At 29.9% G+C, this 24,317-nt stretch overlaps 1 protein-coding gene across 2 annotated transcripts; it reads right to left on the reverse strand.

The window, feature by feature from the left end:
- Positions 1-1,601: 1,601 nt before the first annotated feature.
- LOC111301761 (metal transporter Nramp7.2-like) lies at positions 1,602-15,483 on the reverse strand. Of its 2 annotated transcripts, none has more exons than XM_089758342.1 (13): positions 15,316-15,483; positions 7,895-7,973; positions 7,756-7,796; positions 7,584-7,662; positions 7,401-7,505; positions 6,380-6,489; positions 4,055-4,236; positions 3,618-3,687; positions 2,787-2,960; positions 2,565-2,669; positions 2,355-2,486; positions 2,122-2,217; positions 1,602-2,021 (listed from the first exon to the last, which is right to left on the reverse strand). In XM_089758342.1, the coding sequence occupies exons 1-13, from the start codon at positions 15,481-15,483 to the stop codon at positions 1,683-1,685; spliced, it is 1,680 nt and encodes a 559-aa protein (XP_089614468.1). In that variant the 3' UTR covers positions 1,602-1,682. The 2 variants fall into 2 exon arrangements, with proteins under 2 accessions (XP_089614468.1, XP_022753437.1); XM_022897702.2 differs by lacking the exon at positions 15,316-15,483 and adding an exon at positions 8,081-8,538.
- Positions 15,484-24,317: the final 8,834 nt, after the last annotated feature.

Genomic DNA, 24,317 nt, shown 5'->3' on the forward strand with positions numbered 1-24,317 from the left:
CCTTGGAAACTAAAATGTTATGTATGTAAATCTTTTATCTAATTTTTGCCTACTTTTCAGGGCCCAGGCTTCAAGATGCAGATTCTGAAGCAGGCTTCCTTCTGCGAATTCTGGGAATCCAGTTATGGCTAAGGTATGTGACTAGTTTATTCAGGCACCTAATTGGCTAATTACTCTCACTGTTTTATTAGTAGCTTGAGATTTATAATTATGAATGAATACATCACTTTGGCGCGTGACCATTGAGTCAGTTCTTGTTTATTTACTAATGCCCTTAAATTTAAGTTCATTAAATAATGACACTTTCATTCACTCTGCTGATATATCTTTTGGCACAAGAGAAATAGAGAAGATGGAAATGCTGCTAATATTGGAATTGTCTTTTTGAGATTAATTACAAAAAAATTTGTATTAAAATCATTTAAAAATTTTAGAATATCCCAAAAGAATGGAAAATCTAATTTGTTTTTTTTTTCTCCATATAAAAGTATTTATTCAGTTAATTTCGAATTAAATTATCTAAAATTTAATTAATCAAATTATATTATATAATTTTTATTAATTGAACCGAATTTATTAATTTCAAAGAAAATCTAATTGATTGGAATTTAATTTGATTAATTCAGTTAATTTTTGAATTAACTCAATCAAATTTATTAATTTTGAAGAACATCTAATTGATTGGAATTTAACTTGTTTAATTTAGATATTTTTTGAATTAATTTAATAAAAAAATATATTTGAGTTAAATTATCTTTTTATTTTTTAATTTTTCATATGTAAATCAAATTAAATAGTATTATTTATAAGATAATAAATTAAAATTTCTAACAATATATAAAATGATTTATGATCCATTTCATGTATCTTTCGATATATATTTGGACTTTATTATATCTTGGTTAAAATTTCGATTATTGAATTATATTAATCGAAAATCAAAATATTTTTAAAATTATTTTTAATAATTAATTAAAATTAATTTGATAATCGATGAATTAATTGAATTAAAGTTATTTTATAAATTAATTTAATTTTAATGGAATTGGGAACACTATATCCTATACTCTCGCTCTATGTTATGTTTTATTTTATTTTTAGTTGTTCGTACAACAGATCGAGTATAAATGATTACATAGGGCTCGTAAGGCGAGTAGAGTGTAATGGACTATGAATTATGGATTTAAGTATTTTTTTTATTTTATAATTGAGTAGTCGAGTCTGGTGTCCACCTCAGCTGACTCTTGATACTTGATGGTTGCTAGTAAACAAGTAGTAGCACATAAATTATGCATCTCAGATTAGATCTGAGGACAAATAAGGTAGAGAATTAGAAAGAAGAAAAATCCCGAAGAGTAATGAAACTGCACCTTTGAAGACGCTTAAGCAAGAGTTCATCTTTATTCATTATATTAATACATTATAAACAAGAAGAAAAAGAAAGAAAAAAGGGAAAAATGACCACATAATTTCTCCCTCATCACTCTTTTTTTTGGACAACGAAAAGTCTCAGTATAGAAAGTTTACAAAGAGAAAGGTATCCTGCCAAGGAGTTAAAATTTAAATTCCAAATAGGCTTCGAAGCATCTTCGTTATACGTCTTCCCACATTGACAACCTCCTCTATCAGACTTTAAAATGCTTAGCAGCTCGTTAAACTTGATTTGAAAGATCAGAAACCACTTACTCTGGCAGTGGGATGTCAGCTAAATCCTCTCTGTAAGGAATATCGTCATCCTCGAAGGACCTGTCAGGGTTGCCTGGCCCATTTTCCAATCGAGCTTGGGCAGCTGGGTCATTATTTCCGGACACCGTATATGTTACAACAGTATCTTTTCGGAAGGCCAAATAGATGATTGCCAGGATGTAGATTGCCATTATAGGAAATACAATGATTCCTATGAATACCTTCCCCACTTTTGATAAATGACTGTGAATCAACCAACTTACAAAGGAGGTGGATAGGAAATAGATGTTGATGGCGAAGACTCCAAGGGCTAAAATCCATGAAATCACAATGATCTGAAAAGCGAAGATACGATCAGCTAAAATATAAATAAGAGCATAGGAGGCCAGAAAAGGAAATTAAAGAAAACATAGAAGGTCCCACTCTGCTACTCACAAATATGGAATTCTTGTGTGGTCCCATCTTGGCTGAGCTGTTACTGAATTTTAGAAGTGGGATCAGAGAAAATGGTAGTTCAAATGAAAGAATTATCTGCAAAATCCATATAAAGATTACAATTAGTTTAGCTTAAAACATGGATTATTGCATGAATATATCTATATATATATATTAATAAATCATATATATATATTTATATATTAATAAGTCAATCTTAGTCATTTTCTGACCGATGCAATGATGATTAGTCTTCCGGCACCTTGAGGTCCACTAATGATGGCCACTACAAGACTAGGTGTAATAGCAATGCTCCTGGTCATCAAATTCCTCGCCCATTTCTTCATTTTAATATTCAAGAAACCCTGAAAGAATCATCAATAATAAGATTAAGTGTAATTAAATTAATAGCATAAAATTTAAGAAGGTTTAATATGCAATACCTGCATGATAAATTGTCCTGCATAAGTGCCTGTAATGGTAGAGCTTTGTCCCGAGGCAAGAAGTGCAGTGCCATAAAGGATCGAGCTAGACTTTCCTAACACATTCTGCAATGGCAAAAATCATAGAATTTTGTTTTTGTTAATTACTTAATTAGGAATATTAGCCTAGCTCCTAATTGTACTTTATTCTTAATAAATTGTACTGTTTTAGTAATTTTGGACCTTAAGCAGAAAAGAAGCAGAATCAAGGTCAATATTGTTGCAACGATCTTGGTTGTCACTCGAAAGATTATCCGCTGCACAGACGGTGCCCGACACAGAGACAACCGCTAAATTGATAAAAAACGCCGTAAGCATGGCTAAACCAGTCTCTATCAAGAAATATCTACAGGCAGCCTGACCAAATTAAAAACAATAACAAAGGAAAAATAGCACATGAGCACACCAAAACTAGGGCATTATTACATCATCGTACTGATTTATTTTCCAAATTATATGAATGGGATCATTTTGCCTAAATTTTTTTAAAAATTTCAATTTTTCTGTTCAAGCTAAAAGTGTACTACGTTTGTATGATAATGACGAGGTGATTCATAGTAAGCCATCGTCAGCTTTGTGGAAAAACAGAAAATATTTTATTATTTATATTTCAATATTTTTCTTATGTTAGTATATAATTTGTGAACATGGTATATTGATTCTTGGAAAAAAAAATGGTACATTGGAAAGTGATGTATCGACTTGCAATTTTGTTAAATCATAAATTAAATCTGCAATCACTATAAATATATAAGGAAATAGTATTTTTTTAAAAAAATTATAATTTAAAAATAAAAAAATTATAAATATTAAGATTCGAACCTTAAATCTATTTAATGCACTTTTTAAATATAATTGTATGATTCAAATAATATTAATTTATTAAAAAAAGTCATAGCTTAAAAATGAAAAAAAAAAATTATAAGTATTAAAATTTAAACACCAAATGAATGCCATCTCATATTGCAGGAGCTCCAAGTTCCAAATAGAATAGATTTAGATACTTGGACTTACATTGATGCCTTTGACAGAATTGGATACTTTTCTGGAGAGCACGAGAGCGGAGTGGAGAAAGAGATTGTGCCTGTTGAGAAATATTATAATAAAGTTATTGCTATAAGAGAATTATTAAATTTAATTATATCCCAATAAAAGTATTGTATGAATACGTTTACGCTTCGACTTTTAATATCCAAATTGATCTTACTAAGATAATGACAGCTTGTCAGATTCTCATGTTCTAGCCCCTCTCCTTGAAAAAGTTTCCTTGAATTCATTGCTGTTGGAATAGGAAATCTAGTTTTCCATCGAATTCGTATAAAATTGAGTAATAATAAAGCATTTGGTTTTCTTTGTAAATCGGACTATGTTCGGACAAAAAAAGTTGCTAAATTTAGCATTTTCCATTTTCCTTTGTTACATATGGAATAGAAGAAAGTGATTGATCTTACGGCGTAACAATGGCGCCCATGAGAGCAATGGCGTCCCCAGTGGTTTGTTGGCCTGCTAGGTTAGGCACAAAAATGCCCTTAATCACACCAGATGCCGGAGGTTTTACGTAACCCATTTCCCCAAAAAAACATCCAGACATTACTAATATCATCACTGCTATGAACATTTCCAGCTTCCTTGCCTGATTAACCGAAAGAATCAAGAAAAACAAAGTCAGTGATGCATGATAATAAAAATTTTAAGACAAAACCCTTTGATAGTTATATATTATCATAATCAAAGTAAATTATATGTTAATCTTCTTTCATTGAAAATTTTGTTAGATTTTTTTAATTAAGAATTGAATTTGAGACCATCTGGTTGCACTAAACAATTTCTTTCCACATCCCAATTCTTTTATAACAAAAATATTTATAAATCAAATTATTTAATTAACCTTCATCAGATCATCTTTCAGCCTTTCATACACCCTTTTTTTTTTTTTTTTTCTTTTTCTCTTCTTCCACGCATCATCTCTCTCACAAACCCTAAACCATTGGAACTACTCCCATTAATTATCAAGAACCGATCCATCCTGTCTTCAAGATCCATCAACTTTTTCACATAACTCCTCCCACCGATATCCAATTCAAAATGGGGAAAAATCCTATGGATGGGCTACTTCGCCAAGTGCGAAACACTCCTTTATTAACACCCTAAATTCCTTTGCCTCTCCTTTGTCCCACTATCCCCACCATGGTACCTATTCTCTGCTAACATTCTTATAATGTTTATTAAAAGTTATATAAACCATCATCGATTTTAGCTCGACTTTGGTATATCATTGTTATTCAATAAGTCAGACAACATAAAAAAAAAAAAAAAGCAAAACCAAGCATAAAAAAAAAAAAAACGACATGTAAGGAGGTGCTACTAAAATAAAGGTAATAAAAAATATTTACAAATTAGTTATTCTAAATTTTTCTGAATGGAATTATTATTTAATGCTTTAATAATAAAACTAAGTTTCTTATATTGATTTGCAGTGATCAAAGCAACTATAATTGAGGAGTGGAAAGCATTGATTTACAACACATTCATCTTTTTAACATTACAAAAGTATACTTTTTATGATTTGAAGTTCTTTTCCTTTTACAATATTTGAATTATGAAAATCTATATATAAAGATCAAAACTATTTTTTTAAATTTCATGAAGGTCAACACATAACAAATAATTTTGGATGAGGAGAATATTATATCAATAGATAGTTGTTACTAACTTTTGTTAAATTTTATTATATGGATTTTGCTTGTGAGATTTATACATGTTTATATATATATATATGTATATATAATTTTTTATATTATTTTGTATTTGAGAAAAAGTCATTATAATAAGAAAAGCAATTTGAGACGGCTTAATATATGTTTGAACGTGCTAGCAATTAGTCATGTTTTGAAACACCGTGTCAACCTCAGCTATTTCACCCGTTGAATCAAAGAAATAAAACCTAAACGACTCAAGGTTATATATATATAAATATAATTAATCATGACAACCAATCAGCAAAGTTGACTTTCGAATGAAAGGCTAAAAATTAATTTTTTAATAAAAATAAAAAATTAAACCAAGGAATGAAAGCAGCAAAAGTTTTCTTAAAAAATCTTAGTAAGTGTTGTACAACAAACTCGATCGGACTTGCAACAAGGATGTGCTGTCATAATCATAAAATACATGCTATAATGCTTGTCCAGGTATGTTATACTAAGATTAAAATGACAAAAAAAAACTTATATATTTTATTATTTTATTTAAATAAATTTTTATATTTTTATTATTTTAAAATAAATTCATAATTTTTAATTTATATTTAAATAAATTTTTATTTTTAATTTGTATTTATATAAAATGTTAACATAATAAATTTCTTTTTCGTTTGAAATAAGAATTTATTTAAATATAAATTAAATAATAAAAAATTATTTAAGTATAATACAGTATAAATATTTATTAAAAAAATAATTCATAAATTTTTTTAATATTTTAATCTAAAATTAAATGTATACTAATCCGTATTAGTCTAAAATTTTTTCTGTCTTCCCTTAAATTTCAAATTTTAAAAATTTGAGGGAATTAAAGTAACAAACAAATTCCTATCAACAAGTTGAAATTAATACATACAATAATTTCATTACTTAAAGTTATTTATTTTTTTGTTCTTAATTCAACTCATGTTTTGGAAAGTAGAATAATAAACCGTGTAAATTATTATAGGCGGAAAAGTGCTTAATTATATGGTATACTTTCCTATTCCAAATTGAATGTTCTTACAAAGAAATTACCCCATATCTTTGCAGGCCAAGGAGGAGGAGAGTGCTCAAACCAGTGCAGAGAACACCAACCCACACAGGGATGTGAAACAGTATATTTAGTGCAAAGGCTGTCCCAATAACTGTCACAAATAAATGCATCAAATCATGTATGTTATATACAATTATATATATACACACCATAAAATTATCTGTTTCTTCACGTCTTGTTTTGACTTGGGATTTTGAACTAATGTCATTTAATTTTAATGAATGAAACAATATAACAATGGATGAATTGCCATTCCTGGTGAAAAAAAGGTCAATGTGTTCCAAAATCCCATGGCTTTAATAAAAGTCTTAGCATTCAGTGGATCCCTCCACCGTTGGGATTTTTGAGGTCTAACGTCGATGGATCGGCGAAAGGAAAACCGGGGCCGACGAGATGTGGGGGTGTCTTGCTAAATGAAGAAGGATTAGTTGTTGCCATGTTTTCAGGGCCTGTGGGGTTAAAGAATCCAATGTAGCAGAACTGATAGCTATCAAAACTGCTTTGGAGATGTTTGCAAAGTCTCAATGGAGAAATTAATAAAGTGGGTTTGTTAAAAGAATCTGATTCAAAGGTAGCTGTTTGGTGGTGTCAAAAAGAGGCTGCTCGACCATGGAAGTTGTGGGATAATTTTTTAGCAATTGAGTCACTGATCGGAGAGTTAGGTGATGTTAGGTTGATCAATGCATTGCTTGAAGCAAATGGAATGGCTGATGGTCTGGCCAAGGAAGGGTTCGTACGATTTGAGATGTTTATGGCCTGGTGGTAACTAGTGATCTTGATGTTGAGGGGTGTTTTTATTATTACTGTTGATGAGGTGTTCTAACTACAGAATATATACCCTATTTCTTTTAAGAAAATTTATTCTGATTTAGAAAAAAAACGAATAAAACAATTCTGGTTGATTTGTCTGCTTTAAACTTCATATATTAAGCATGCACACTTATTCTGTATGATGGAAAAGTTAAATTAGTGAACAGTTGGGTAGCTGAAACAATAAGACACCTTCAGGTATATCAGCAGATATGACAGCTACTTCTGCAGATAACCATAGGCAATACTTCAACACTTTTGGGTACTCCTCCCTGCACAATTCTGATAGGTGCTTGCCTGAAAGAAAGAAGTAGCTCAGAATTGATTATATCTGAAATGAAGTTGATTAATTATCAGTATGAGATACTTAATTACCAGTGCTGACTCCAAGATTAGCTGCAAGAACCTGGATTACGAGAGCAAAGACTAATCCAATGAAAAGCACCCACAGTAGCTGAAATTTGCAATATATATGACAGCAAAATTAGCATAATATTCTTGCAGTCAATTAAAGGCTTTTCTTATGTTTTTGTTCTCTTGAATTTACCTCAAATCTATGGTTGGCTCCTGCTTGCAAATCAGTTTCCACTGTGACACGACACCAATCAGATGATGATCATAAGTTGCAAACGGACAAAATGATTGATGAAGGGAGGGAGAGAGAGGAAGAGAGAGAGGTGACTTACGGTTGCCAGGATCAAGATAAGCTATTGAGACAAGGAAACCAGGGCCTACAAATGACAAGAACTTTCTCCATCCAGGTCTCTAAACACCAAAAAAGACCAGTCACAAACCAAAATACACAAGCTATATATGAATTAATGAAATTAAGTAGCTAATGTATCAAATTCTAAAAAGAAACCAGACTAGACCTGATCATGTTTTGGGTCATCATGATCAAAACGTTTGCTGTTGTTACCAGAGAAGGATTGTGGGTTGGTTCCCTCCACATTGATAGAAGCTATGCGGTTGCTTCCACCATCCCACGATTGAGGAAGTGTAATATCACTACCTTGCTGCTGCTGCAAACTTCCCATCTCTCTCTTTAATCTTTAATTTACTATATCTTAATATCTTCCCAAACCTTGGAAGAACTACATTGACTCAAATATAGATACTTAAACTGTATTTATAGTGCAATACGTAGAACCCGGCGAACATTTGGCTTAAAAAAGACTGCATAGCGGTCCAAACGGTGATGACTCGGAGCAGCATGCCTGACGAGTCACTATCGATCCCTTCGTACAGAATAACTTCTCCCTCTGTAAAGAACTACTTCTCCCTTAATAGTAGTATTAATCACGAATTGCATTTTTCTTATAAAATATCAATGAAATAAATTAAACATGGATTAACCAACAAAACCGGGATATAGCTAATATCTCCTTATGTCACCATAAAAAGTCAAACATCTAGTTTAGGTTAAGATTATTATTATTATTATTATTATTATTATTATTATTATTATTATTATTATTCTTGAAATAAAGTCACGGTTATTATTTTTATTTCTAAACTTTTGGCAACTTTTGTTAAATGTTATTATATGGTTTTTGCTTTGTATTTTAAAAAAAATAAAAAGCAATTTGTGATGGTTTAATATATGTTTGAACGTGCTAGGAATTTAGTCATGTTTTGCAACGATGTCATCCTTAGCTATTTCACCCGTTGAATCAAAGAAATAAAACCTAAACCATACATAGTTACTAATATATATATAATAATTAATCATGACAACATTTTCATTTAAAAAAAATGATGGCAACATATCAGCAAAGTTGACTTGTGAATAAAGGCTAAAAATTAATAAGTTGTTTAATAAAAAATCCTAACTTGAAAAATAAAAAAACTTGTATTTTTTTTCCAATTAAACATAGGAATGAAACCACACAAAAGTTTTCTTAAATAATCTTAATTAGAAGTGTGATATACCCAAATTGATCTTGGAACAAGGATGTGCTGTCAAATCATAAAATACCTCCAACAATACTTGTCAAGATGCATTAAAATATGGTCAAAATAATTAAAAAACTCATGAATTTTATTATTTTTAAATAAATCTTTATATTTTTATTGAATTCGAATAAATTTTTAATTTTTAATTTACATATAAATAGGTTATTAATTTTTAAATTACAATTAAATAAAATTTTAATATAAATTAATATTTTATTTAACAAAAAAATTTATTTCGATACAAATCAAAACATAAAAATTTATTTAAATATAATAAAAATATAAAAATTTATTTAAGAAAAAAATAGTTTAAATAATTTTTTAATATTTTAATCTTAAATTAATTAAACATATACTAATCCATGTTAATCTATATTTCCTGTTTTAAACAACTTATTTTGTTCGAATCTTTTTTGTATTATTAAATTTCCAATCTTAATTTGATATAAAAGCTTTTAACTATGGTATTGGATTATAAGCCCAAGCAATTTATCCAAAATTTTTAATTATTCTTTTTATTTTGTGGGCCAAGGGTTTTTTTTTTTTTTTTTTTTTTTTTTTAAGATTGTGACTTTGGGCTTCGATTCGAAAATTGATTATTGAAGCTTGTTTGAAAATTCTTGAACATCAAGTTTGTGCAAAAAAGGAAAAGAAATCTTAAAAAAATATAAACAGAGCCGATCCTTAATGTTTTCTAATTGAATTTGAGATATTCAATCCATGTAAAAAGAGCTCAATGCCAAGCTTAAGAAGAGGGGAAGCAATTGAAAAGCAAGAAAATTTTGGGGCAATCGTGGAAATCCAACATAAAGGGGGGGGGGGGGGTCGAAAGCGCTCATCAAGCAAAACATAAGAATAACGCAGAGCAAGAAGGCAATTACAAGAACAGCAATTGAACCAACAATAAAAAAGCAATCACACAGTAAAAGCTAAAATAAGAGCAATTACAAGAAACAAGCAAATTACAACAATCAAAGAGCAAAGAGATAAAAGTAATTGTCTTGGTTATTCGGGCTAGGCAAATTTGGGTTATTCTGGAGGTTTCTGGATTAGCATAAAGATTTTTTGGGTTGATTTTGGGCGAAGAACAGTGGTGGAGACGGGTTGAGATCCGAAAATTCCTAGTTCAGATCTTGTGGGTTTTAGAAAGATTTTGGGAAAACTAACTTGAAATGGTGAAAAAGGAGTTCTACAAGATTTGAAAGGTTATTTCCTGGTTTTTTCCGCCGCTAGTGAGTGGTGGCTGGCAGTGATCATTGGTGGTGGAACAGGCGGAAACTGTCCGGAACCTGGGTTTGGGAATAACAGGCAGCAATGTTCATGAATCTGGTTAGATAGAATGAATAGAGTCCGATTTTAGAGAGAGAGAGAGAGAGAGAGAGAGAGCAAAATGCAAAAATGAATAACAAGACTGAAAAAGAAAGGCATTTTATCGACGAGCTAAACAGTGCCGTTTTAGATATGAAGAAACAGGATTTTTTTACCTGTTTTAGTGACGACCCGCCCTAACCCGTTTTCTCACCCAATTCATTTATTGTTTTAAAGGTTTTTTTTTTTTTTTTTTAACTTATTTCTGTTTTTTTTTTAAAACTATTTTCTGTTTTTTATTTCTTTATTTTATTATTTTTTGTTTTTATTTTATTAATATATGATTTAATTTCTAGTTGAAAAATAATAATGGAAAAAATAAAATTTTGATTTTTTTATAATTATTTGTAAATAAATAAAATGATTGTGAATAAATTAATTTTTTAATAAAATATTCAATAAATCCAACAAGCCTCTTTAAGTAAACAATAAGTTTATATTGAATATTTATGGGATGAGAGAAAAAAATTTTTAGTTGAAAATTAATTTTTTTTAATATTTAAATATTGAGATTAATAAATAAAAAATAAAAACCATTGTAATTAAGGTTTACATAAAATAACATAATACTAATTTGGTATCAATTTGTAAACGTAGTAGGATGATAAAACTTTCTTCATATATAAGTAATTTTCGAACTTAATTTTGAAAATATATATTATAATTAATTTTTTTTAAAAACCTTTAGTTAAGTTTAAAATAATCTTAAAAATAATATATTTATTTAGGTAATCAATCACATATAAATAAAAAAATTAGTAGCAACTTCATAATTTTTGTGTCAAATATACAATAAACTATCATAATATTTAAGTCCAAAAGCTTGATCATCATACATAAAAAAATATAAAGTTGTTACTAATTTTTTTTATCTAAGTATGATTTGCTACTTAAATGAATATATTATTTTTAAAGTTATCTTAAACTTAACTAAGAAATGTTGAAAAAAAATAAGTTTTGGTCTATATATTTAGAACTAAATTCAAGATTTAGTTACATATAGAGAATGTTTTAGCATCTCATAATGTTATAAATTGATAATAAATTAGTTTTTATTTGTCTTATCTACTTAATTATAATTATCTTTATTTTTTATTTATTAATTTTAATATTTAAATAAGGTTTTATCCAAAAAAATTTGTTTACTTTAAAAGTATTTAAGGTAAATTTGCTATTCACTTAAAAAGATTTCGTTATTGAATTTATTAAATGTTTTATGAAAAAAAATCAATTTATTTACAATTATTTTATTTATTTACAAATTTTATTTACAAATAATAAAAAAGTAAAATATTAGTTTTATCAAGAAATTAAATCATGTATTAATCAAATAAAAACAAACAAAATAACCAAAATAAGTTAAAAAAAACCTTTGAAACAACAAATGAATCGGGTCAGAAAACGGGTTAGCGTGCGTCGCCATTGTAACGGGTCAAAAATTCAGTTTCTCTATTACCTAAATGGCGTCGTTTTGGCTCCCCTATAAATTTTCTTTTTTCAGTCCTGTTATTCATTTTGCATTTTGCTGTCTCTCTAACCAAATTCAAGAACAAGGCTGCCAATTATTCCCAAACCCAGATTTCGATCAGTCTCTGCCAGTCCTGTCGCTGTTGATCACTGCCAGCCACTACTCAATGCAGTCATAAAAAAAAAAAAAAAACTGAAAGATAACATTTTCAATCTTTTGGAACTGCTCTTTCACCTTTTCAAGTTAGTTTTCACAAAATCTTTCTAAAACCCACTAGATCTGAAGTAGGAATTTTCATATCTCAACCCCTTTCCACCGCTGTTCTTCGCCCAAAATCAACCCAAAAAATCTTTATGCTAATCTAGAAACCTCCAGAATTACCCAAACTTGCCTAGCCCAAAAAACCAAAACAATTACTTTTATGTTCTTATTTTTGTTTTCTGATTGTTGTAATTTGATTGGTTCTTGTAATTGCTCTTGCCGCAACTTTTTCTGTGTGATTGCTTTTTCATTGCTGGAACAATTGCTAGAGGCTGATTCTCGGTTTTTTATTGTGTGTATACTTGCATGCTACGATTGTGGCTCTCTGTTTGGAAGAATTTCTGATGGGTTTGGTTTTGCTTGAAATTAGGTTTCTTCCGTGTTGAATTTGGGCTTCTGGGTATGGGTTTGGTTGTCAGGTTATGGGTGGCAGATTGAGTTTCTGGTTCCTCCTTCAAGGTTCTTTGCTCTGTTGATGGTTGTCTTTGTCTTCTTGCTTGCTTTTGGTTCTCTTGTGTTTCTGGCTTCTAGACTTGCTGGCTACTGTAGGATTCTGGATGGGTTCTCTGTTGGCTTAAAGGTGATTTGAGGGTATGTGGGTGCTGAATTGCTCACTTGTGGGTTATTGAATGGTAGACTTGGGGTTCTTGGCGATGAAGTGCTTCTGTGTTTTCCTTCTTGAAGCTAATTGGTGCTCTATATTGCTTTTGTTTCTGGCTGTTCTTGTAATTGCCTTACCCCTCTGCCTTCTTCCTCCCTGTGTTCTTGATGAGCTCTTTCGGGCCCTTTCTTACTTTTCAATTGCTTCCTCCCATTTGAGCTTGGCATTAAGCTCCTTTATACGGACCGAAAATCCCAAATTCAATAAAATAAATTAAAAGATCGGATCTGTTTAAATTTTCTTATAAAATTTTTCCTTTTGTTTTTTTTTTTTCACAAACTTGATGCTCAAGAATTTTCAAACAATAATCAATTTCTGAATCTAAGCTCACAATTTTTTTAAAAAAATCCACATTTTAATTTCGTTTTTTTTCTTTGACTTTGACCTACAAAATAAAAAGAATAATTACAAGTTTTGGGCATCTTAGAATCCAATTCCATCATTAAAAATCCAATATCAAATTAAGAGTCGAAGTCCGATAATATAAAAAATATCGAAAAAACCTGAACAAAATGAATTATCTACACCTGTTTTCCTTCTAATTTCAAATTTCAAAAATTTGAGGGAATTAATGTAAAAGAAATTCATAATAAGTTGAAATTAATGTAAACAATAATTTCACTTTTCGGCAAGATTTTGTCAATCAAATTTATTGAGAAATTGTGAAAAGATTGATATTTTTAATTTTTTCAATAAAAAATATTTTTGGAAAGAATATAAAACTTTTTAATCTTTTGAAAAAAATTTATGAATTAATTTTCAAAATTTTAAATTTTAAATAAATAAAATTTTTTAATATCTTGATAAGATTTTTTGAATGAAATTTTTAAAAAATTTAAATTCCATATCAATAAAAATCTTTAATAGTGGATAAAATTTTATGAATTAATTTTCAAAAATTAATTTTTAATCTAATAAAATCTTTTAATATGGCAAAACTTTATGAATTAATTTTCAAATTCATAAAAATTTTCAATAATTTAATAAGGTTTTACAATTTAATGTTTCAAAATTAATTTTTAAACCTATAAAATTTTCGAGTATTTAAGCAAGATTTTACGAATTAATTTTTAAAATTTTATTTTCAAATCAATGAAATATTCTAATATTTTAACAAAATTTTATTAATTTTTTAAAAATTATCTTTAAATCAATAAAATTTTAATATATTTTGGTATGATTTTATTACTTTTCAAAAATTTATTAATTGTTTTAAAAATATTTCTGAAATCACATAAATTAATGATAAATAAAAATAAAATAAAAAGCAAAAAATTCAAAAAATGGCTGACCAACGGTTTAGTCAGTGATCAACGCTTGATCTGGTGGCTCAATTATTTGTTGACTTGAGTCAACGATTTGATTGTTTGATATGCCGCTGGTTAAAGGTGATTGAGTTAAGTGAGTCTTGCCGTTTTCACCATTTTTAAGTAGTCAGTTTTCTTTTCTTAGTATCTCCTTTCTTCTCTCCTCCATTTATTTTCTCTCTCTTTAGAATTTCAAATTTTGACAGCCAAAAATTTCCAACTTTGGCCGAAATATTTAAACTCTCACCGATATATTATCGAAAAATTTATACCTCGCCGAAAAAATCATCAAAAATTAATATTTTGTCAAAAATTCAAAATTCAGCAAAAAAAAAAAAATCTGAAATCTAGAATGAAACTATATAGAGATATAAACCCGAAACTAAAACACTGCAAAATTTCTTTCACTGTGTTTCTTATTGTTTGCGCCAATCGATGTGTGTTGGTTATTGCAGTGGGACTAAGTATTTATAGTTGTTTAGTCCCAATGGAGGTAGAACTCTTTTATTCCAAAAAATATTCCATATTATCTTTGAAGATTTTATCTTCATATGAACTTAATCTCAAAAGTCTCATCAAAATCCACTTTTATCTCGGATCAAATCTATATCTGTTGTGTATATTTGTACTTTATTAAGGAATTAATCCTGATTAAAAATGTTCTGGATTTATACTTAAGGGACTCAACCCTCTTTTTGAAAAAATCAATTCTATCCCTTTAAAGTTTTTCCAACCAAATTTCCATTCTTATTTTTATGATTTTTTTGCAATTTTTTTAATTTTTAATTTTTCAAAAAAAAAAGAAGAAGATAATAATAAAAATAAAAAGATAAATATCAAAATAATATAAAGGTCATTAAAAAACATTAAAAGAAAAGAAAAGAAAATTAGAACCTGGTTTGGCTTTAATACCCAGACCATGCCCAATAAATCCATTAGTGCCCAAAGCAGTCGTGGTCTAAAACCGAATAATAACTCAAATTTAAATGAGCCATTTCGAAGCCAATTACAAATCACTCAAAATGGATTTCAAAGTTTGAATGGTGTCTACAATAACTTATATCAAAATCTAAAAAGAAACCAGACCCCATGATATGGGTAATAATGTTCAAAACGTTCGCTGTTGTTACCATGAAAGGATATTGGGGTGGTTCCCTCCACATTGATAGCAGCTATGCGGTTGCTTCCCCCACCCCAAGTTTGAGGAAGTGAAAGATCACTCACATGCTGTTGCTGCTGCTGCAAACTTCCCATCTCTCTCACTTTAAATCCTTAATTTACTATATCTTAATATCTATATTATCTTCACAAAACTTTGAAGAATTATATTGACACAAATATTAAAGTAACTGAAACTGTATTTATATATAGTGCAATATGAAGAATCCGACTAACATTTGGCTTTAAAAGGACAGCATAGCAGTCCATATATATATAGATATATATCATATATTAAATTTTCCTTTCTTCTCTCCCAAATGGTGATGAGTCGGTGTCTTTCCCTTTGAAAGAACAACTTTTCGCTTTGTAAGGAATGACCTTACCCTGTAACAGTTAGTAGTATTAATTTTCAAAATTTCACCTATTAGCTATAAATTTTATAATTTGTTGTTTGTATTCTTAATAGGTCAATTAAACTTTTTTACCAAATTACAATCATGTAAAAATTATATTTATAATCAAATAATTGCGTTCCATAAAAAAGAAAAATCAATGAAATAAATTAAACATGCATTAATCAACAAAACAAGCATATACAATGATTTGCATCCGTTTAAATTTCTTCTTTGGTTTTTTGTTGTTTTTAAAGAAATAAAGAAAAACTTAAGCGGTTTTTATATCTAAAACTTTGCCTCCTTTTTTCCTTTGATTGTTCATTGTTTGTTAGTTGATTGTGGTGGTGGATAGTTTTTTTGTGGTGAATTGTTATTTTTTTTTTAATTTTATTATTATTATTATTATTATTATTATTATTACTTTAAGAAAAAAAAGTTCAGGTATGCTTTTTGTATTTTTGTATTATTTTTAGAGACATGCTTTCTTAGACAATTCTGGAATTTTAAATTAAATTCTAAATTTTATTTTTTTAGATTTAAAAAAAAAAGTCCAAATATTCTTTCCTTTTTGTTGGTAATTTTAGGATTTTTTGTGAGATTTTTTACAAAAAATTCTGAAACTTTTATAATATTTTTTAAACAAAAAACTCATTATCTTTGTTTTGATTCTGTACGTGCATGTTCTAGAATTTGATTTGCAGTATGTGTTTGTAAAATTTTTTTTCATATTATTTGATTTTTTTAGCATTTTTTATGTTAATTGTTTTTTATCTCTGTGTTTTGTTGTTTTTCTTTTTAATTTCCCTTTTTTTCACCTACCAAACTCTCAAATTAAGGGGCATCGACCGCCTACTAAGCCCCAAAATATAAAATTGTTACAATAATTATTCTCTGTTAAAAGGGCAAACACCAAGTGCTATCCACTCCATATCATAAGAAGCTATTGAGTTCTTAAGAAATGGTGGCAAGAACACATGACAAGTAATTGAAGATTGAAATTAAGTAAATGATAATGTGACTTTGATATAGTATCTAAACTCGACTGACTTAATTTTAACTAGAATGCATGCCTACACTATATCCTGAAAATTGGAATAATAATATTTTAAAAAATATGTGATATATTTAGAATAAAGAAAATAATGGATGTTGATTTGCATCTTTTGTCCAATGTATATGGCTCCTAATAATTTTTTTCCGTAGCACTATAGGTTGTAATATCATTCCCATCTTCATTGCCTGCATTAGAGGTTGTAAGATAATCAAAGCTTTAAAACGTCTCCTTGCCTGTATGATAACATGATAACATTCTGCATTAGAAGTTTTAGAGCACGATTATTGACCTTTGTTTCATGCAATGAAATAAATCACAAGGTAATTAGTTCTGATAAGATCCTTGAGGAAATCAAAACGAAAAAAGAAAAACCATTGATTTTTCCATAACCAATAATTAGTTGTTTGTCAAGTAACAAAGGCCAACTTAGATGGGTTGATCCAATTGTTATATCTTGCAGTCTTCTAACTTAGAAGCAAATGGCAACAATAAACTGCCATTAAATAATGAAAACTGAACTTAATTTTGAAATGGGTAACCACTCTTACCCTTAGTAGGATAGATATGATTTCAAGGAATAAATTAGTAAAATTATGAGAAAATTTTGGAGCAAGCTTTAAATCTTCATTGATAAAATTCAATAAAAGAGAGGAGAATCACCTTTCAAATTCAACATATCCGGTATAAAGGCAGTTCCCTCCTCTTCTATAAAAGGAAAAAGAAGGGTCCACCAGTTGAAAATAACACTATAAGCTAGATGATCCAAAGTTCAAAACTCAGAAACTGGTAAAAACAGCTAGCAATTCAACAAGAAATCTCAACAAAGTTACTTTTACTTAGAAATAAAAACTATCAAATCACAACAGGTCAGAGATAGTCAAATAAATATGGATCATAAAACAACCAACCATCTGAATTTATTATTTTTCATATAAACCATGCTTGCATGAATGAATTGTCACCGCAGGATATTACCTGTCATCCTCAAAACTCAATTATAACCAAAGACCCACAAAAAAGTAGACATTAATCCCAAAGAGAAAACCATCATAGCAGCAAAACTACACATACATAATCCGTAAGGCATGCATGTTAAAAGGAGTAAAAAAGGTCGGCAAAGCAACAATTGAATTTGTAAAAGCAAAAATTGAAATAGAAGGTCGAAGGTTTGCCTTAGGCAAAAAAACAGGAAAGTAACTCAAAATCATATTGCTGAATCAATTACCTGGAACCTGTAAAAGCATCATTGTGGGCATATCAACAGAAACCTTTGAGCTCTCTTATCTTTTCTCACAATCTATCAAATGTAGACGTCAAAATATTTGCATTACTTATTTGTTTTTAACATCATTAATATTACTAATAATAATAATTCACAATTTAATTTAATTTTGCATCTATTACATAAATTTCAAAACCTTTTAGTAAACTTAATTTTATTAGAAATCAAATATATTGAAATAACGTAAATTGGTGAGTTTTGTAAGGGCCATTTTTTCCAACCAATTGAGAAAAAGCTTTCAATGCATGGTAATAGATGGTCTCACCTATATCCTTATTTAGTTATTGAGCCTGTATACAACAAAGAAAGATGTAAATCCAACTAAATCAATTACCAAAAGCAAATCAAATAAATCAGAGCAACATCTGGAGAATCAAATGGCATGCCAAATAGGATGAAAGCATCAGCTAGACCCTGAACTCCTATTCCAATGGGTCTATGATGTGCATTTAACCTTTTTGCTTTTTCATTTGGGTAATAATTAACATCAATGATTCTATTAAGATTTGCAATAACAGTTGTGGTAACTTATCAGAGAAACAATTAAAAAAAAATCATTTTAGAAGTTCAATTCTTCTTGACATAAAGGAAGGATAAGTTAGATGGAGACAGCAAATAAAAGGTTTTTTTTTCAATCATAACAATTATAGACCAAGCCCGTTGAAACAAATATGTATGGACTTGTTTCTTATTTAGTTTTTACATGTGACAACCACTTCTATACAGAATGCAAACAATCAAAATACCTCTACTAAATTTTCAAAATCAAAATATCTTTTCTTCCAACCTCTTCTTCCAACCTCTTCTTCCAAAAAGCTGTAATGAGTGTGAATCCATGAAAGCCCTCTAAAAAAAACAAAAGAGAAATTATTTGATAATAAATAAGATATAAATGCCTACATTTTCCCTGACAAATCTAGGTAAAGCAATAGATGCCAGATTGCACACTGCATTTTCTGTTGGACTTGAGAACTCAATAACCTTCGTGCACAGATTTGAAGACTTGATAGTGCCTAGATTCTGCTGTTACTTTTCCTGTTGTAAGAATCCTGTGCATGTAAAAATAACAAAGAGACAGAAATCAAAGATTTCAAAACATCAGATGTAAAAGTAAAGATGCTATTAGGAGTCCAACATATTAGGTTTCAACCCACCAATTCATCCCAAATCTATTACAGTTTTTGCATGCATGATGGATAAGTGGCTCTTAATTGTAATAGTTTTTGCCAGCTGTGTTTCAACCCACCAATTCTTCCCAAATCTACAATGAAAAGGATTCTAAAACACGAAGATATAATACCCTTTTTTTTTTAATTTTTTTTTTACATTTTGACATCCAAAGCCACCACTTCTTGCAAAAATCACAGCAACATGATCTGTGAAGAGTTTTCAAGTATATAAGGAGAGGAAGAATTCAGCATATAAAATCCACATAACGCAACAGTCTATAAATCTCCAAAAAACCCAGTTGATTTATATATGTAGCTAAAAACCCAGTTTCAAAAAAATATTTTATACAAACTCTACTATACATTCAATAGATATGAAATTAAATTTCTAAATTTATAAAACGTAATATATATATATATATATATATATATATATATGAAAATAGCTTATGACACTCTAAAAAATAGCCAAAAATTACAACCACTTAACTTAAGATTTGGTTGACTTTCATTGTCTTTTCTCTATTTTTAGCTAAAAAAAACGTCTAAAATATATTGTCCCATTTTTTTTTTTGTCAAATTTTTTTCTTGCAAAGAATATTCAAACCATAAATGACATAAAAATAATGGACCCACAAGCCATAAATTAATCTCAAGTAAAACAATCACAATTCACAACAAAAAAAAGCGTGAGGTAGGATTGAGATTTGGGGAAGAAAAGAGAAGTTAATTACTTGTTGTTGCAGTACTTATAGAGATGGTCACTATTGGAGAAGACAAAGAAAGCCATTTCTGCCTCATAAAGGACTGCACGTTCATAAGCTTTCTTGAGCAGCCCATTCCTATGCTTACAAAAGGTAACTTGATGATTCGTGGTGTTCTCAATCCTGTTGATCTCGATATTTCCTTTTCCCATCTTGATGCCTGGAATTTATGTTTGAGATGTGGAGATTAATTGCAAACAAAAAAACTCACAAAGAAAACAATACATAAAGATTTGAATAATTGTAGAATATGATTATTGGATTAAAATGGATAAAAGTTTACCACCAAGACTAAAAATTAAGGGATACAGAAACACCATCTTAAGAATTCTAATCAAGGATACAGAATAATAAAAGTTCACTACTATAGGAAATCCACCTAAGAGATACAGAACTTGAAAAAAAATTTCTAGAGGATTGCTTAAGGATAAATAAAACTCTATTCTGCCATCTACCAAAGAATAACAACAAATAAATATACTAGGAACATCCCTTATAGCATGGGAACTTCCAGATTGAATTGATAGAATCATACCTAAAATTAAGGGATTTGCATATGAATATAATAATCTATAATGTGAATGCAATCTTTTGCCCATTTATTTCTATAGATTACATGAGAATGAATCTAACCACAATCCCATCTACCTTTATGCTTTTCTTTTTTAGCTAGTGTGAACACAATCTCCTTATTATAGACCACCTTACTTTTACATTTATTTAGTGAATTTTGACTAAGGATAGGCCCATCTTATTTTTGGATGAGTCTGCCTTAGTCTCAGCCCAAGTTGTATGTTGTGTAGACACTCCGATGTCAATTTTCTCTGATTGAAAAAGATTTTTTCTCAAGTCTGAACTAGTATTCTTACCATGATAGGGTGATAAATCAGCAACATCGAAGGTGAAAGATATTTCATAAGTGTTGAAAAGCTCTATCTTGTAGGCATTCTCCCCAATACGTTAGAGAATTTTGAATGGTCCACCTACCTTAGGTTGTAATTTGCCAAACTACCCTAGAGAAAATCTCTCTTTTAGTAAGTTAACCCACACCAAATCACCTTATTTGAACTTCACATATTTTCGATGCTTGTTTGTTACCTTTTTATATTTCTCATTTTACTGTAAAATCTTAGCTCTCTCTTGTTCATGCAATCGTTTGATACCCTTAGCCATTTCTTCTGTATCTCCACTAAATTATTGATTAGTAGGGAGATGAATTAAATCTAAAAGGTTGATTGGATTCTTACCATACACAACCTCAAAAGAGCTGCAACTATTGGTTTGGCTTGGTGAGCAATTGTAGGTAAACTCTACTTGAAGTAAAACAAGATCCCACTGCTTGATATTCTTTCCCACATAACTTCTTAGAAGGTTACCCAAACTACAATTTGTTACTTTTGTTTGACCATCTGTTTGAGGATGATGAGAAGAACTATACTTGAGATTGGTGCCAAGCTTCCTCCAGAGGGTGCACCAAAAATGACTAAGAAACTTGAAATCCCAATCAAACACCAGGATCTAGGAACTTTATGTAGCCTCATAATTTTCTTGAAATACAGATAAAAAACATGAGAAGCATCTATAATTTTGGTACAAGGAATAAAATAGGCCATATTGGAAAAACGATCCACAACCACCATAATGGAGTCTTTGTTCCTTTAAGTTCTAGGCAATCCAACCACAAAGTCCAAACTAACATCCTCTCAATAAGCATTAGGCACGGGCAATGGAGTATACAATCTAATGTTTTGGCCATGAATCTTGGTAATGTGGTGCACTCTACATCGTTCAAGGTGTTTCATCCATTCTTGGCCAATAAAATCTATCTTGCAAAAGAGTAAGTGTCTTATCTTTTCCAAAGTGTCTACCTAATATGTCATCATGGGCCTCATTGATTAAGGCCTGTCTCAAGGAACAAGAAGAAATGCAAAGGCTGTTAGCCTTGAAGAGATATCCATCATGCAACAAAAACTGGTTGTGTGGTCATTGCTTGCATTTTTCCTAAATTTGACCAAAGAAAATATCTATCTCATAAAGCCATTTGATCACATCAAATCCAATAACTTCAATAGCCATAGTCACCAATAAGGAGTGCTTTCAACTTAAAGCATTTGTCACCACATTATGAGTTCTCAATTTGTGTTTGATAGTGATGTTGTAGGCTTGAAAGAATTTCACCCAAGCTGCATGCTTTCGATTGAGCTTGTGTATACTATTGATAAACTTCATGGCCTTATGGTTTGAATATAGGATAAATGGCTTGGGAATGAGATACTGACTCAAATGGAATAAAGCTCTATATAGGTTGAATACTTTATTTTGGCTTCACTGAGCTTCTCACTAAAATATGCTATAGGCTTTCCTCCTTAACTTAAAACAGCACTTATTCCAAAATTGAATGCGTCACATTTCACCTCGAATACTTGATCAAAATCTGGAAGGGACAAGATAGGGGCTTCAGTGATCCTGGTCTTGATGAGCTTAAAGTTGTGTTGGGCTTTTTTGATCCACTTAAAAATTTCATTCTTCAAACATTCAATGATGGGAGTCATAATGGAGCTAAAACTCCTAATGAAGCGCCTATAAAAAAATGCAAGACCATGGAAGCTTCGGATATCATGCAGCAATGTTGTTGTTAGCCAATTTAAAATTACCTCAACCTTGTTGAAATCCATATTTATTCCTTCTTTTGACACCACAAACCTTAGAAACACAAGGTTGAAAGTAAAAAAATTATACTTTTAAGGTTAGCATAAAGTTTTTATTCCTTCAATATGTAAAACAGTTGAGTAGATGATTCAAGTGCTGGTCCTCATCTTTACTGTACACCATAATATCATCAAAATAAACTACTACAAATCTATCAATACAAAGTTTAAGGATATGATTCATAAATCTCATGAAAGTATTAAGAGCATTGGATGAACCAAAAAACATTACCATCCATTCATAGAGCCCATCCTTTATCTTGAAGGCTATTTTTCACTCATCTCCAAGCATCATTCTGATTTGATGATAACCATTATGTAGGTTTATCTTGAAGAAAATAGTTACTCTATATAGTTGGTCCAGCAAGTTATCTAAGAGTGAAATAAAAAAGTAATAATCAATTGTGATTTTGTTAATTGCCCTACTATCCACACACATGCACCACGATCCATCCTTCTTAGGCACCAAAAGGGTTGGGACTGCACAATGGCTCATGCTTTCACACACAATTCCTTTTCTTACTAATTCATCAACTTGGTGTTGTAACTCTATATGCTTTTTAAGACTCATCCTATAAGCTGCCTTGTTAGGTAGAACAGCTCTTAGGATAAGGTCTATACAGTGTTGAATGTCTCTTATTGATGGCAGACCAACTGGTAACTCCTTCTGAATAACATCTTAAAATTCTGCCAATAATGGTTGTATCAATGTAGAGGGCTCGTCACTATTTTTATTTTCCTCAATCAACACTAAAACATATATAGTACCATCCATCTTAATTTTTTTTTATAATTGGCCTTGGTAAACAAGTTACTTCCTTCCTCTTTGGATGGTTTGGACATCACCACGGGCTAGGTAGGGCCTAGGATGATTTTGCATCCATCATTCACAAATGTATAAGTGTTACGATAACCATCATAAAAAATACTCCTGTCATAATGCCAAGGTCTTCTGAGCAGTAAATAGGAAGCATCCATTTGAGCTACATCACACCACACTTCATCCTTGTATTACTTTTTTATAAAAAAAATAAACCAAACACTTCTTGCTAACATTGATTTCATTTTTTTTCTACAGCCAAGATAGTTTATATGGTTGAGGGTAATCCATTTCTTTGAGGCATAATTTTTATACCATAAAGGTAGAAACAACATTTTCAAAACTTTCATTATCAATTATAAAATCACATGCCTTCCCATGGACAATACACCAAGTGTGGAATACGTTTTTACACAACCAATCTTCTTTCTTAGCAGGTATGATACTTAAGCTGTATTGTATGACTAAAGATGTTCCACAATCACCATAGGTTACCTCATTCTCCTCTTCAAGGTTTTGATCCTCTTCAGCCTTCTTCTACTAGGGTCACAATCTTTCTATTTGGGCATTTTGAAGCAATGTGCTCAAGCCCTTGACATTTAAAATACCTTTTGGTTTATACACTAGACTGAGGCTTATTTGTTGAGGTTTCATCTTTCTTTTGAGGTTGCTTTGGAATGGGCTTAGAAGGAATAATAGTTTTGGATGAGCCACCTTTATTGATATAACTTTCTT

Source organism: Durio zibethinus, chromosome 3 (assembly GCF_047325235.1).
Source record: "Durio zibethinus cultivar Kanyao isolate XHJ-2024 chromosome 3, ASM4732523v1, whole genome shotgun sequence".
NCBI classification, from domain to species: Eukaryota; Viridiplantae; Streptophyta; class Magnoliopsida; order Malvales; family Malvaceae; genus Durio; species Durio zibethinus.

Excerpts from the sequence above, each read along its gene's own strand:
- LOC111301761 (XM_089758342.1), bottom strand. The coding sequence starts at position 15,483 with ATGGGAAGTTTGCAGCAGCAGCAACAGCATGTGAGTGATCTTTCACTT. Across the intron at positions 3,688-4,054 it reads ATGGGCGCCATTGTTACGCC|GCACAATCTCTTTCTCCACT; the intron begins GTAAGATCAATC and ends ATTTCTCAACAG. Across the intron at positions 2,961-3,617 it reads ATTCTGTCAAAGGCATCAAT|GCTGCCTGTAGATATTTCTT; the intron begins GTAAGTCCAAGT and ends TAATTTGGTCAG.